This window comes from Arachis stenosperma, chromosome 9 (assembly GCF_014773155.1).
Source record: "Arachis stenosperma cultivar V10309 chromosome 9, arast.V10309.gnm1.PFL2, whole genome shotgun sequence".
Classification (NCBI taxonomy): Eukaryota; Viridiplantae; Streptophyta; class Magnoliopsida; order Fabales; family Fabaceae; genus Arachis; species Arachis stenosperma.
Genome location: NC_080385.1, coordinates 72,354,791 through 72,368,706, shown reverse-complemented (window position 1 = coordinate 72,368,706; position 13,916 = coordinate 72,354,791). Strand labels below are relative to the sequence as shown.

At 30.6% G+C, this 13,916-nt stretch overlaps 1 protein-coding gene across 1 annotated transcript; it reads right to left on the bottom strand.

The window, feature by feature from the left end:
• Window positions 1-2,228: 2,228 nt before the first annotated feature.
• Window positions 2,229-3,649, bottom strand: LOC130951562 (protein LIGHT-DEPENDENT SHORT HYPOCOTYLS 1-like). Its single transcript, XM_057880244.1, has 2 exons — window positions 2,689-3,649; window positions 2,229-2,431 (listed from the first exon to the last, which is right to left on the bottom strand). Exon 1 carries the CDS (start codon window positions 3,321-3,323, stop codon window positions 2,718-2,720), a length of 606 nt encoding a protein of 201 aa, XP_057736227.1. The 5' UTR covers window positions 3,324-3,649; the 3' UTR covers window positions 2,229-2,431; window positions 2,689-2,717.
• Between the last annotated feature and the right edge of the window lie 10,267 nt (window positions 3,650-13,916).

The window sequence follows — 13,916 nt, the reverse complement described above, 5'->3', positions numbered from 1 at the left end:
TAGTAGCAGTGAAGCAATTTTCTGAAGTATGCACCCCACTATTATACTACTCCCCCTCTGTCTTTTAGGTTTTATATTAGTCTTAAACATAACCATTGAAAGCTAAGTCACAATCATCCTCATCATTAGTCAAGCTCTACCAATTTTAATAAAGCGCAATTACATCAACTTTTTCTCCTGATTTTCTACCACCAAGCTAAGCTAAGCTGAGCTAACACTATTTATTATTGGCTTTTGATAATTGACAACAATAACTAATAAAAGGGTCTCTCTCCTTTCATTTCTTTTTTTTATCCAACAAGATTACCTAACCAAGGAGACATCCATCATCAGAATGCCAAAGCAACCTTTTTCCTATGCCACACTTTCTCAAAACTAATAAAGGGGTCGTTCTCAATGTCTAATTAAGGTCTTTAATTAGGCAATGTAGCTTTCCCTAATTGTCTATATACTTTAAAATCCACTTTTGACATGTCATTTTTTGCTGGCATCTACGAAAGTGAGAAAACAATCTATATTTGTCAGATTGCTAAACATAGATATTCCATATCACATACTGTAACTAATAAAATGGATTATTCCACCAATTATATATGTATATTAGGCCCGTGAATCATCTGTCTACTAAGTCTATGATTTTGTTTTTTTTTCTTTCCAATAATTAATTATTTTATTTGGTTAGTATGGGCTTCCAGTAATACTGCCATATTAGTATTACTATTAACAAGTGGTAAGTTTTATATCTATATCATCATTAAACTCCCCTCTCCCTTTTCCATTAATGTGATGAAGAAATCAGAAAAACAAAAACTGAAAAGGGCTAAAAGAAAGAATTCTACTTTAGTTTCATAATTAAAGAATATTTGAATTGAGCTCACTTAAGTCAACCCTAAAAGCTAAACACATTGGAATAAACTAGAGTCAAGATCATATTCTCAACAATGTGAAACTTGTAAGTAAAAACAAAATAAAATTCCATTAAAAGAATACTGGCCTGGGTAGCAATAATCTAAAACAACTCTCAATAGAGCTATGATATATATTTGTTGAAATTGAATAAGTGTATTTACTGAGTTTCTATATTTAATATTGAGTACTTACTCTTTGTGAATACAATACTCTGACTAATAGTTTGGTTTTATTCTAATAATTCGTATTCTTAATAATAAAAACTATATACATATAAAGACTTTTCCGTTTGTAGCTTTCAGACTATAGTTTGAATATAATTAGCTTTTATTACTCATCAAATCATGAATTAAAGTTGTGACATCAAAAATATATTTATTAGCTACTAAACACTTCTTTTCATGACAGCTTTTCATGATGATTTAGACTGTTTCTTACCTATCAAAAAGATGTTATAAAAAACATAATCTGAAACTATTATCTCCAACTCTTTCCAAGAGAATCTTAAAAGAAAAATGATAAAAATACTGCTTAACAAGTATATGATAAAGTATCAATGGAAGAAGTTGTACCATATATAATAACATTAATAATAATAACACCACAATATATCTATATATTTCATAATTAATAGAATATCCCATATATCCAATATCCATTGTCTACACCAAATTAACCCATGTCAATATTAATAACTTTCAATAAGTTCACGAAGGAAGATATATAGGATATGAGATTAAAGTGATGCATTACAAAAACATAAATTCTTAAAGAGCCAACAATTTTTATTATTTTTTAATTATTATTTGATCAGTATAAATATTAAATTATTTTTAATAAATAAATTTTATTAATTTATGTATATAAAATTTAAAAAAAATAAGTATAAACTATATTAATTTATGTGTGTAAACACTAGTAAATATAAATACAAATTATATATATATATATATACTTCTTATGTGCAAAACCCTTTAAATATAAGTGCAAGACAAAAAAAAAATAATATTTGTTGGCTATGAAATTGTTCTTAAAAAAATATACGTCTAATATTTATAATTACATATTTAATATTATTTATTTATTCTAATAATATTTAAAAATATAAAATAATTAAGATAAACAGTAAATAAAAATACAAAATAAAATCATTTAAACTGTTTTAGACTATTTTGTTATTTTGTATAATCTCATATATACTATCTAGTACAAACTAATAGAAACAAAAAAAATAAAAATAAAAATAAAAAATAGATCATAAGTTGCTTATAAACATTAAGTTGCAAACTCATTTATATACTATCCCATATATAGTTTGATATTTGGCACCGCAGATGCAGAAATTCATGGCAGTTGTAAACTCATTTCCACTACTATATCCATTATTTCTTACTCCCAACTCACAACAAGAAGCTAAGAACAATAAATTCCATCTCAAAAAACTCTTTAAATGGAGAAGGTACAGAATTAGAAGACACGACTTGATAGATAGATAGATATAGAAGGCAACAAATAAAGCCACCTGGTTAAAATTCCAATAGAGAAAAGCACAAATTACTTGAAATTCTAATAAGAACACATTAACTTATAAACATTAAGATACGCAACAGACCAATAATTAATTCACAATTCTTATATCCATTGTGTGCGATTACTCTTCGATTTATTATTATAAAATCGAATGTAATTTCTACTCGAAAAAGTACACAATGAGTATAAGAAAGAAATGGTCAAAAACATTTTTCATTTATATAACACTTGTGATAGATGCTGATATACCTGTTGATGAAACATTTCGTTTCATTTCATTAAGTAGTAGTAGTAGTGGCAGCGGCGGCCATGGCACCGTCATTATTGTTGACCTTCGGCTTCGGCCTCTTCCTCTTCTTCTCATAACTGACTCCTCTAGCTTTGGCCTGAAAATCTCTGACATCACGAAGGTAAATCCTAACGGCTCTGGCGCCGAACGGGTTGGACTCCGGCCTGCCGCCGTTCTCCTCATAGGCCGCCCTAAGCCGGCCGATGAGGGCGTCGAGGCTGCCCCAGGCTTGGCGGAGCGGGCAGGGGCAGGGCGCCGGAGGGTTCGGGAGGCCGAAGAAGGGGCAGTTATGGTTGTGAACTTTCGTTTTTCCGAACTGATCGAGGTAGTGAAGGAACTCGAGCACGTGTGCGCCGCTGCAGAGGTTCAGCGAGAGCGGCGGACGGTGGTTGCGGAGGTACTGACAGAACGTATTCCAGTCTCGCCGCTTTTGGTTCTCATAACGGCTCGATGAAGGAGAAGAAGAAGATGATGAAGATGAAGAAACGGCTACAACGCTGTTACTTCCTCCTCCTCCGCCAACACCGTTGACGGTGGTGGTTGTCGGAGCTGTGGCGTTTGATGCTGGTGGTGATGATTCAGAAACCAAATCCATGCCTACACTCTGTAAGATCTACAGATTTTACGGTTGGATCTTGCAACAGATCAGAGTAACATTTTTTTTTTCTTTCTTTCAAAACAGTAATATGAGATTCAAGAACTAGCTAGGGTTTGGGATTTTTCCATCATCTGAACTTATTATATATAATAAATATAATAAATAATTATAATATGTAGTGGTTTCCCGTGATAGTAATTTGAGAATCATGCAGAGAAAGAGAAACCTGGGCAGTGACAGTAGAAGAGATATTAGGCTAAGCTATTATAAGAGAGGAATGCGTGGTTTTCATTTTGTATGTGTACATTCTCGTTGTCAGATAGAGATAGAAAGAAAGGAAGAAAGGGAGAAAGTGATAGGAAGAGAGTGTGAGTAGTAATTATTAAGAAGCTAGTTAGTTATGGTTTGGTTGGAGGTTAATGCTGCTTAAGAGTGGTAGTGGTGACTAGTTTATATATAATTATTGGTCGGGAATGGAATTGAAATATAATGGATTGTCAGGTTATCAGAAATTTTCTTAGTTTCTTTATTAGCTCTTGTATCCAATGATTAATTCTATTGTTGTAGGTTATTTATTTAAATAAAGACAACGATTAATCACTACATACATGTTATATATGTATATATGCCTAAAATTTGTAGATTTTATTTTTCGGTTAAAAGACAAAGTAAAGGATCATAAGGCCTAAGGGCATGTCTGCTCGCTCGTTTAAATGTGTTTATATATATTTATTAAACAAACAAATAAATAAATAAGTGTACTGTCAAGGTTTATTTCCGGGAGGGGGGTGGGGGTTGCCCCCGGGGGGGGGGGGGGGGGGGGGGGGGGGATGGGTGGAATCAGAAGTGAAGTGGGAGTTTTATGATATGTTAGTATGTTACCATGACGAAGAAAATAGAGACTGAATGAAGAAAAGTGACCAAGGGTTAAAATGGAGAAGTGGGAGTAAGAGTGTGTGTTATTCCAAAACAGGACAAAACTTTGGCAGTCACCAGTGATGATGGTGACCAAAGATGACCACATATCACCCATTATTAATAACTATATTTTTCTCTTTCTTTTATTTTCTCTCACTCCTCTTTTGGCCACATCAATCAATTCAAACATGCATGCATGCATACATACATACATACATACATACATACATACATATATATATATATATATATATATATATATATATAGGGAAAGTCTAGGGGCCAGCAATTCTATTAAATTTTGGCCAGCATGTAACTAGCAGAGAAAGGTGAACCATTGGATGAAATTTCACACTAATCTCACACCATCAAATCATCATTGATGGTTAGTTGATGGCTAACAATCACAAAAGTTGCTGGCCCCTAGCATTGCTCATATATATATATATATATATATATATATATATATATATATATACCATTTCCATACCATACATATGCATTATTATTTCCACCCCTTTTTACTCTCTTTTTATTTTTAGAAAGTTCAATTTTAATATTATAATTTTTTGAAAACTGAAATTGAGGGACCTATTTTCAATTTTAAAAATATTTAAAAGAATTTAACTTTTTAAAAACAAAAAAATTATTGTTATAATTTTTAAATTATAACTTTTATGAAATTGAAGAATCCGATTGCTTTTAATTACTGTAAAAAGTATTTAAAAATTTGGTTAATTAATATTATTAATATTATTAATGTTATTATTAATATTAATAAATAGTTACTAGCTATTTATACATTTTTAATTATAATAATGACAAATAGTATTATTTAGCTAAAGAAATACAATTCTTTAAAAATGGTGTATGTTTAAAATATTATGTTTTTGATACAACTTTTTAAAAATAAAATATTATACCTATTGACAATAGAAGAGTTACAACAATTGATATACGTGACAAATTATAATTGATGTCTGTAATATATATAAATAAATTCTTTCCTACTATTTAAAACATACTAATCATGTGTGTATTTTAATTATTGAGTGTTTTTCTTCATTCAAAAGAGTTAAAAAAAATTATTATTGTTAACTAAGAAATTTATTAATTTCATTATATTTTGAGAGAATATTATCATCAATTTTATAACAATTAAAGATTTGCATCCTCTAAAGTTTGAATTTCACTTTAGAGAGTAATGTGTGATCTCTTACCATTGATTTCATAGGTGGGACAAAAAATAAATATAAAAGAGAAATTATTCAATAGTAGAAGATCACACTTTACTCTCTAAAATAAAATTTAAATTTTAGAGAATTCAAATCCAACAATTAAATATAAAAATAAATATCTCAAAAAAAACATCTAATTATACCTTAAAATCAAAATAAATATAAGATTTGTAATTACCCAACATATTGCACTGAAAAATATACCAATCTTTCCACATAGAAACATATCACACATGAACATCAATTTGTGTCTCTTTTTTTTCTTTATCACCAGAAAGATTTTTTTTTCTGCAACAGAAAACTACAAGTACTTAAAATTCAGGTATGTCTAAAACGAGTTCAACCATTATGTGTTTATTGAATGAGCTACATTTATATAGGTCATTAGATTTTATTAGATGAAAATCAAAGGCTAATATAAAATAAGAGCATTGATGGACTCTAATAAATATAGAATATCCTAGTACATAAATAAATGTTTTAAATGGCAATACTTTAATACACAATACTTTAAACAGCAACAAAATCTTTTATTCTTTAATAATTAAATATAAAATATATGAGTATTTTTTATTTAATAAAATTAATTATTATGCAAAACTTTTTTATAATATTTAAAAATTATATTAAAATAATATTTTAAACATTAACATAAAAATATAAAATCATTAAAATTTATTTTATAATACTTGATAAATAATTAGATTATTATATTCAAAATTTATTAACTAACTACTTTTATTAAAGATATTATTATATAATATAATTTTTTATAAAAATATTTTTAAAAATAATTTATTTAAAATATTATATATAATACATAAAAATATTATTTTTTTATTTTTTTATTTTTTTATTTTTTTTAGAAAAATAGAATAAATAATATAATTTTAAATACATACCTAAATAAAAAAGTTAATATTTTCATGTATTATATATAACGTTTTAAATAAATTTTACTTTTACAAATATTTTGATAAAAAATTATATTATATAATAATATATTTAACAAAGTAATTAGTTAATAAATTTTAAATATAATAAACTAATTATTTGTCAAGTAATATAAAATAAACTTTATTTGTTTTATATTTTTATGTTGTAATTTAAAATATCATTTTAATATTATAAAAAAATTTGTATATAATAATTAATCTTAATGAATAAAAATTTATATTTTTTGTATTTATATTTTATATTTTTTAAAACAAAATTTTTTTATCTTTATATAATAAAATATGTGATAATCTTCTTTTATATATATTTGGGGTGGTGAAACGGGACTCGCTAAAAAATGTGGGTTGGGTTAGAATTTGAAACCTGTCAAATTAAAAAAATCACTAAATTATGTATATATGTTCCAATTATGTGACTTTATTTATTTTATTTTATAAATTCGTATATATGTTTAAATTATGTGACTTATTTTTTAAAATAAAGATGGTTCTATTGACAAATATTATTTTAAATAATTTTATTGAAATTAAAAATTTTAAAAAAATAATAAAAAGTTATATTATAATTTGACTATTTTTTATTTTTAATTAATTGTTTAATTATTATTTTTTAGTTAATTTTAATTAATTTTATTTTTCAAAAAAAAAAACAAAGTCAAACGACTAGCATTTTGTACCCACTTTAGTTGGCGGGGCGGGTCGGCCCGTCCCGCTTAAGGTGCGGGCCTAGGTGAGGCGGGGCGGGTTGGGGCGAGCCAGCCCGCATTGCCACCCCTAATATATATATATATATATATATAGGGGTGGCAAGCGGGGAAACCCGCCCCACCCCGCCTAGTGAGGCGGTCCCAAAATCCTAGACCTCCCCGCTTAATGGCGGGCTGGCGGGCCGGCGGGCATAGCCCGCCAAATATCATCTTTTTTTTTTTTTACTTTTAACTATTAAATAATATATATAAAGGCATAAAAAAATCTCTCATATTTTTTACTTTTAACTATTATAATTTCTAAAAGTATAAACAAATTATAATTTTTATATTCACAAACATTAAAGTCTTTGTAATTATAAATATCTAATAAATATAAATATAAACTAAGTTTTCATCCAAAACATAATTATAAATATTGTTCCCAAAGCAAAATAAACATAATTCAAAATATGATTATAAATATTGTCTCTAAAACAAAATAAATATAATCCAAAACACTCAATTTTCATCTTCATTCTCTTGTAAGTTAGGTTGGGGGAAGTTGGGTTTTGGCAAAAAAAAATTGTAAAAATACCCATTGCTAAAAAAATACTAAGCCCGGCGGGAAAAACCCGTCCCGCCCCGCCAAAACCCGTGGTTTAAGCGGTGCGGGTTAGGCGGGCTTTTACTATTTGGCGGTCCCAATTTTCCAACCCAACCCACCTTTTTGGCGGGTTACGCGGACCAACCCGGCGAATTTAGACCCGTTTGCCACCTCTATATATATACTATCTAGTAATTTTTTTTATATATTAAATAATTATAATCATATAATAACATTGAAATCAAAAAACATATTAAATCTATTACAGTATAACTATTTAAAATATCATTTTAATATAATCTTTTAATATTATAAAAAAACTCTGCATAAAAATTTTGCGGGTTTGGCGAATTCTTTTAATTTGATTGGTTTCAAATCTTAGTCCGACTCACCTTTTTTAGCGAGTTCGGCGGGTCGGTCCGACGGACTCGACCCGTTTTGCCACTCGTAATATATATTAAGAAGATTATCACATATTTTATTATATAAAGGTAGAAACTTTTTGTTCTAAAAAATATAAATTAAATAAATGCAAAAAATATAAATTTTTTTATTCAATAAGATTAATTATTATGCAAAATCTTTTTTATAATATTAAAATGATATTTTTAAGCTATAATATAAAAATATAAAATAATTAAAATTTATTTTATATTACTTGAAAAATAATTAGATTATTATATTTAAAATTTATTAACTAATTACTTTATTAAATATATTATTATATCATATAATTTTTTATCAAAATATTTATAAAAATAAAATTTATTTAAAAAGTTATATAAAATACATGAAAATGTTAATTTTTTTATTTAGGTATGTATTTAAAATTATATTATTTATTCTATTTTTTCTAAAAAAAATTGAAAAAAATAAAAAAGTTAATATTTTTATGTATTATATATAATATTTTAAATAAATTATATTTTTAAAATATTTTTATAAAAAATTATATTATATAATAATATCTCTAATAAACTTAGTTAGTTAATAAATTTTAAATATAATAATCTAATTATTTGTCAAGTAATATAAAATAAAATTTTAATTATTTTATATTTTTATGTTAGTTATAGTTTAAAATATTATTTTAATATAATTTTTTAATATTATAAAAAAATTTTGCAATAATTAATTTTAATAAATAAAAAATACTCATATATTTTATATTTAATTATTTAAGAATAAAAAATTTTGTTGCCATTTAAAATATTGTGTATTAAAGTATTGCCATTTAAAACATTTATTTATGTACTAGAATATTCTATATTTATTAAAGTCCATCAATGCTCTTCTTTTATATTAGCCTTTAATTTTCACCTAATAAAATCTAATAGCCTATATAAATATGACTCATTCAATAAACACATAATTATTGAGCTCGTTTTAGACATACCCTAATTCATTTCATCCATGATTTTAGGTAGATCATTATAACACTATTATAACTATCTTAGGTAGACACTTCTTACCGGGGAAGCATTTATTAATAGGCACTACGTACAATTGCATTTTGAAAAGATTGTAGCAGGACAAATCACATTGTGTTTTTTTTTAGCAATTTAAAAAATAGGAATTAGTTTACCTGGCCTGTCTTTGATTAAAATAGAAAAAGAATACCTTGAATTCTTGAAACAATCTCCCATGCATGATTTGATATCAATATTCAAAAATTTCAGATCCAACTACTCATTTTACAAGACAAGGTTTAAGTTGTACATGAAGGATAGATAACCTATGCATGATGGCATTCTAGTTAAAGGTAATTCCAGCCAAACAATAATAATAATAATAATAATAATAATAATAATAATAATAATAATAATACTCAATGTATATAGACAAAGAATTTATTTAGGTGAGTTTTAAAAAAAATTATTTTCAAATAATATTTTTTTAAAAAGTCTTTTAAAAAGATAAAAGTAATTTCATATTTAAATATCTTATGCAAAAATAAAAAATCTTTTTATTTATTAATTATGTTTAATTTGAATATAATAATATAAAAATATTTTTATTTATTATGTAAAAAATATATTTTTTTAATAAAATTTTTTAAAAATATAAATTATAAATTATAAATTTTAAAATTTTTTTCTGTTTTTTTAATACTGTTATTATTATTATCAAATGTTTATTAAAAATATTAAAAATTGAAAATTATTTTTTTAAGTTTTTTTTTTCTGTCAACTTAATAATACTCGAACAAATTAAACACCAAGTTTAATACAGATAAGATTAGACCCAATAATAAATAAATTCCACTAAGCCACTAATTAACAAGAAAAACAGCAGCACTGCCGATAAATGATTCTGAAACAAATTCAACGGATAATATTTTAGCTATGAAAATATCAAATAAATAAGTAAATACAATATTTCACATTAAAAAACTAGAATAAATGACCATTTGTACCCATGAAAGATGAAAACGCTGACATTCGTACCCATGATAGCCCGAAACTAGACTTGTACCCATGAGAGATGAGGTCCGTGTGACAAAAGTGACCCGCCTTGGTTCTGAGCTTGGTTCGTGGCATTCCGAACCTACGTGGCACTTCCACCCCCCCAAAAGCCTTTCTGACGTGGAATTGAACGTTGTTAATCAAAAGGGATAGGAAAAAGAAACGTCAATTCCCGCGAGAATCAGTGGAGCCCTAGCAGAGGTTCATCGTCACTGTTGGTCCATTCGAAGCAGGAGAAGACGGCCAGAGTGTGACGAATCGAGTAGCAAGGAGGGGCTTTTACCAGTCCTTTGGTATTCGACATCGAGGTGGTCACTCCCTTTGAAGAGTTACACAGGTATGTCGTTTCCCACCAATGAATAATTTGATATGTTGTTGCAAGTGGTTATACTGGCTAATGAAACCGAAAGAGTTGCTGTATTTCGTTCAGAATTGATAGAGAGTACTTTTAGGGTTTGTGTTAGCATCAGTTACAGAGAATGTGTGTTTATTGGTTTCTTAAATTTGACTTCCAGGGATGGCCACCGTCCACATAACTTTGTCAATTCATCATAGAGGAAGGTTTGAGAGAGAGCCAGTCGGTAAGGTTAGCTACATTGGTGGAGAAGTGACGGAGATAGAGAGGGTAAACGTTGATACCCTGAATGGTTTTTTCATCTCTGACTTGCTGAAGGACATTGGTTATACGTCCATTTCTGAGTTTTACTGGCTAGAACCTGGGAAGGAGCTTCATGATGGGTTGAGACTACTAAGGGTTGATATGGATGTAGTTAGGATGTATGAGGTAGCCATGAAGAATGGAAATAGAATTAATCTGTACACAGAGCATCCTGTGGATCAGCCTGTTGTAGTGGAGGTTAAGGAATTGACTCCATCAAAGGGGAGAAGAAAGGTCTGTGTTAAAAGGGTACCAACTCCAAAGAAGACTCCAAGAAGAAGGTTAGCAGTAGTGGAAGATGATGATGATGCTGAGATAGTTAGTAATGTGCAAGTTGAAAAGCAGGCCCAAAAAAGTGCTGGCCCACAACCCATGGTACAGGCCCATCAAGAGAACAGCCCAGCTCCTGTAGCAACTCAGGAACCGATTAACATTTCTGAACCTCCTCCAACACCTGTCCAGCCGGATGAGCCACCATCAACTCATTCCCAACCTACACAGCCACCTCTTGAGGTAGAGCAGCAACCATGTGAAACTCATGGGACAGACCTAATCCCTCCCCATGATGCCAATGTATCTGAAGCTTCACAGCAACCTTGGCAGTCTGATGATACAGACCAATTCATTCCCTCTCAGGCCAATGTATCTGACCATATTGCACCAGAGCAGCTCACCCAATACATTCCACATCCTTACACAAATCCACTTTCACAAGAAATCCCTGAGTCAGCCCCACCTTCTGACTCCAACAGGACTCCCCAGAACAATGAAACCAATCCTTCAGATGAGGCTGAGGGTGAGAGAAAAAAGAACAGGAGAAGATCAACAAAGAGGCCCCCTCCTACAGGACAGTCATTCATACCTAATCCTGATCCAGACAAGCCTCCAACCTTCTATGTCCCAGTTGATCAGGAAGATTTTTCTGATGACAACGCTGGGTATCATTGCTATGAGTCTGAGGACTTGCATAGCATACCTAGTGATGAAGATTCTGATGAGACCACAGCCTTTCCTCAGAGTAATGCCGATGCCCCTGTTAGCCAGGTGAGGCTAGAAGTTGGAATGGAATTTGAGACTCTAAATCAATTTAGGAAAGCAGTCCGGAAATTTAATATAAACATCGGAAGAAGCATTTTCTTTGCACGCTGTGACTCTACAAGGTCGAAGGCTATATGCTATGATGAAGATTGTCCTTGGCAGATATACTGTGCCAAGAGGACATTTCCAGCAAGTTATCAGGTTAAGACCTTTGTCAACGAACACACTTGCAGTAGGGACAATCACTGCAAGTCAGCAGATGGTAAATGGGTGATTGATGAGCTAGAAGAAAGAATAAGACTTCAGCCAAACTTGAGTGTGAGAGAGGCTGACCAGTTTTTCAGATCTGAGTATGATATACTTATCAACGAGAGAAAGATTTATAGATCTATGAAGAAGGCGAAGGAGAGGATTGAGGGATCCGAGATTGCACAGTATGCAATTCTTCGCGACTATGCTAATGAGATTCTTAAGACTAACCCTGGGTCTACAGTTAGGATACACACAAATCCCATGCCTGATTCAAATCCAATTTTTCTGAGGATATATGTATGTTTTGAGGCTTGCAAGAAGGGATTTGTAGGTGGTTGTAGACCATTCATAGGATTGGATGGCACATTCCTTAGAGGGTATTATGGGGGGCAGCTTTTAACAGCTATAGGGCAGGATGCGAATAACCACATCTACCCCATTGCATATGCAATTGTTGAATCAGAAAACAAGGACAGCTGGAAGTGGTTTTTAGATATCCTTCAGGATGATGTGGGAGACTTTCAGGCAAACGGAATTAACTTCATGTCGGACATGCAGAAGGTATGTATGTTTTAATGCTGCACATGTGTTTTACATATGCTATGTATAGTTTTTCATTCTTCATAAATCAATTAGATATACATGCTTAGTGTATAATACTGATTAGTCTGGTTTAGATTTACATGCTTAGATTTACATGCTTCAAATGACATTATCATGAATGCTGTTTATGGTCACTGAAGTATGAAAGTTGAACAACTGTACAAGGATTGTTGTTGAAATATTGTTAATGTCATTATTAAGGTGATAAGTGATTGCTGGTCATATGAATGGTTATATGCAGGGGTTAATTCCTGCAGTCCAAGAAATTTACCCAAATGCCAACCACAGGTTCTGTGCCATGCATATATGGCAAAATTTTCGGAAGAAATGGGGTGACTTGCAGCTGAAGAAGTGTATGTGGTCATGTGCTAAGGCCTCTACGACACAAGACTTCAATGCTGCAATGGATAAGCTGAAAAAGATCAACGTAGGGGCTTGGGAATACTTGGACAAGATCAGTCCAAAACAGTGGAGTAGAGCACATTTTAGCGAGTATCCAAAGATGGACAACTACACCAATAACAACTGCGAGGTGTTTAATGCCAAGGTAAAAAAGATGAGGGGGAAGCCTATCATAACCATGTTGGAAGAAGTTAGGTGCTACGTCATGCGAATCATGGCAAGAAACAAAAAGGCCTTGATTGGGTACAGTGGGAGGTTAGCCCCAACCCAACAGAGCAGATTAGAAAGAGAAAAGAGAGAGAGCAACAAATGGAGACCCCTTCCAACCGGAGATGACGCGGGAAATGTTTATGAAGTCCAATGTCTTCCCATTAAGGTCAATGTGGACTTGGGCAAAGGTACATGTAGTTGTAGACTGTGGCAGTTGACTGGGCTACCTTGTAGACATGCATGTGCTGCTCTAGCTTACCAGAATAGAAGACCTGAAGAGTATGCACATAACTGGCTAACTATGGGTGCTTATAATGCTGCATATCAGATTTCAATGCGCCCAGTTCCAAGCCAAGAGTTCTGGGAGCATATGGACAGCCTACCAATTTTGCCACCCAGGTACAAGAAGCCAATCGGAAGACCTTCAATGAAAAGAGACAAAAGAAATGATGCCCCTAAGGATAAGAGTGATCCTCATAGAACTAAGCGGAGGATTGCAACCATCGTGTGCAAATACTGCCTCCAGGTGTGTGCAGTGAACTATAATTCGTTGTTTA

Bases quoted from the DNA above. Each gene is read 5' to 3' on its own strand.
- LOC130951562 (XM_057880244.1), bottom strand. From the start codon at position 3,323: ATGGATTTGGTTTCTGAATCATCACCACCAGCATCAAACGCCACAGCT.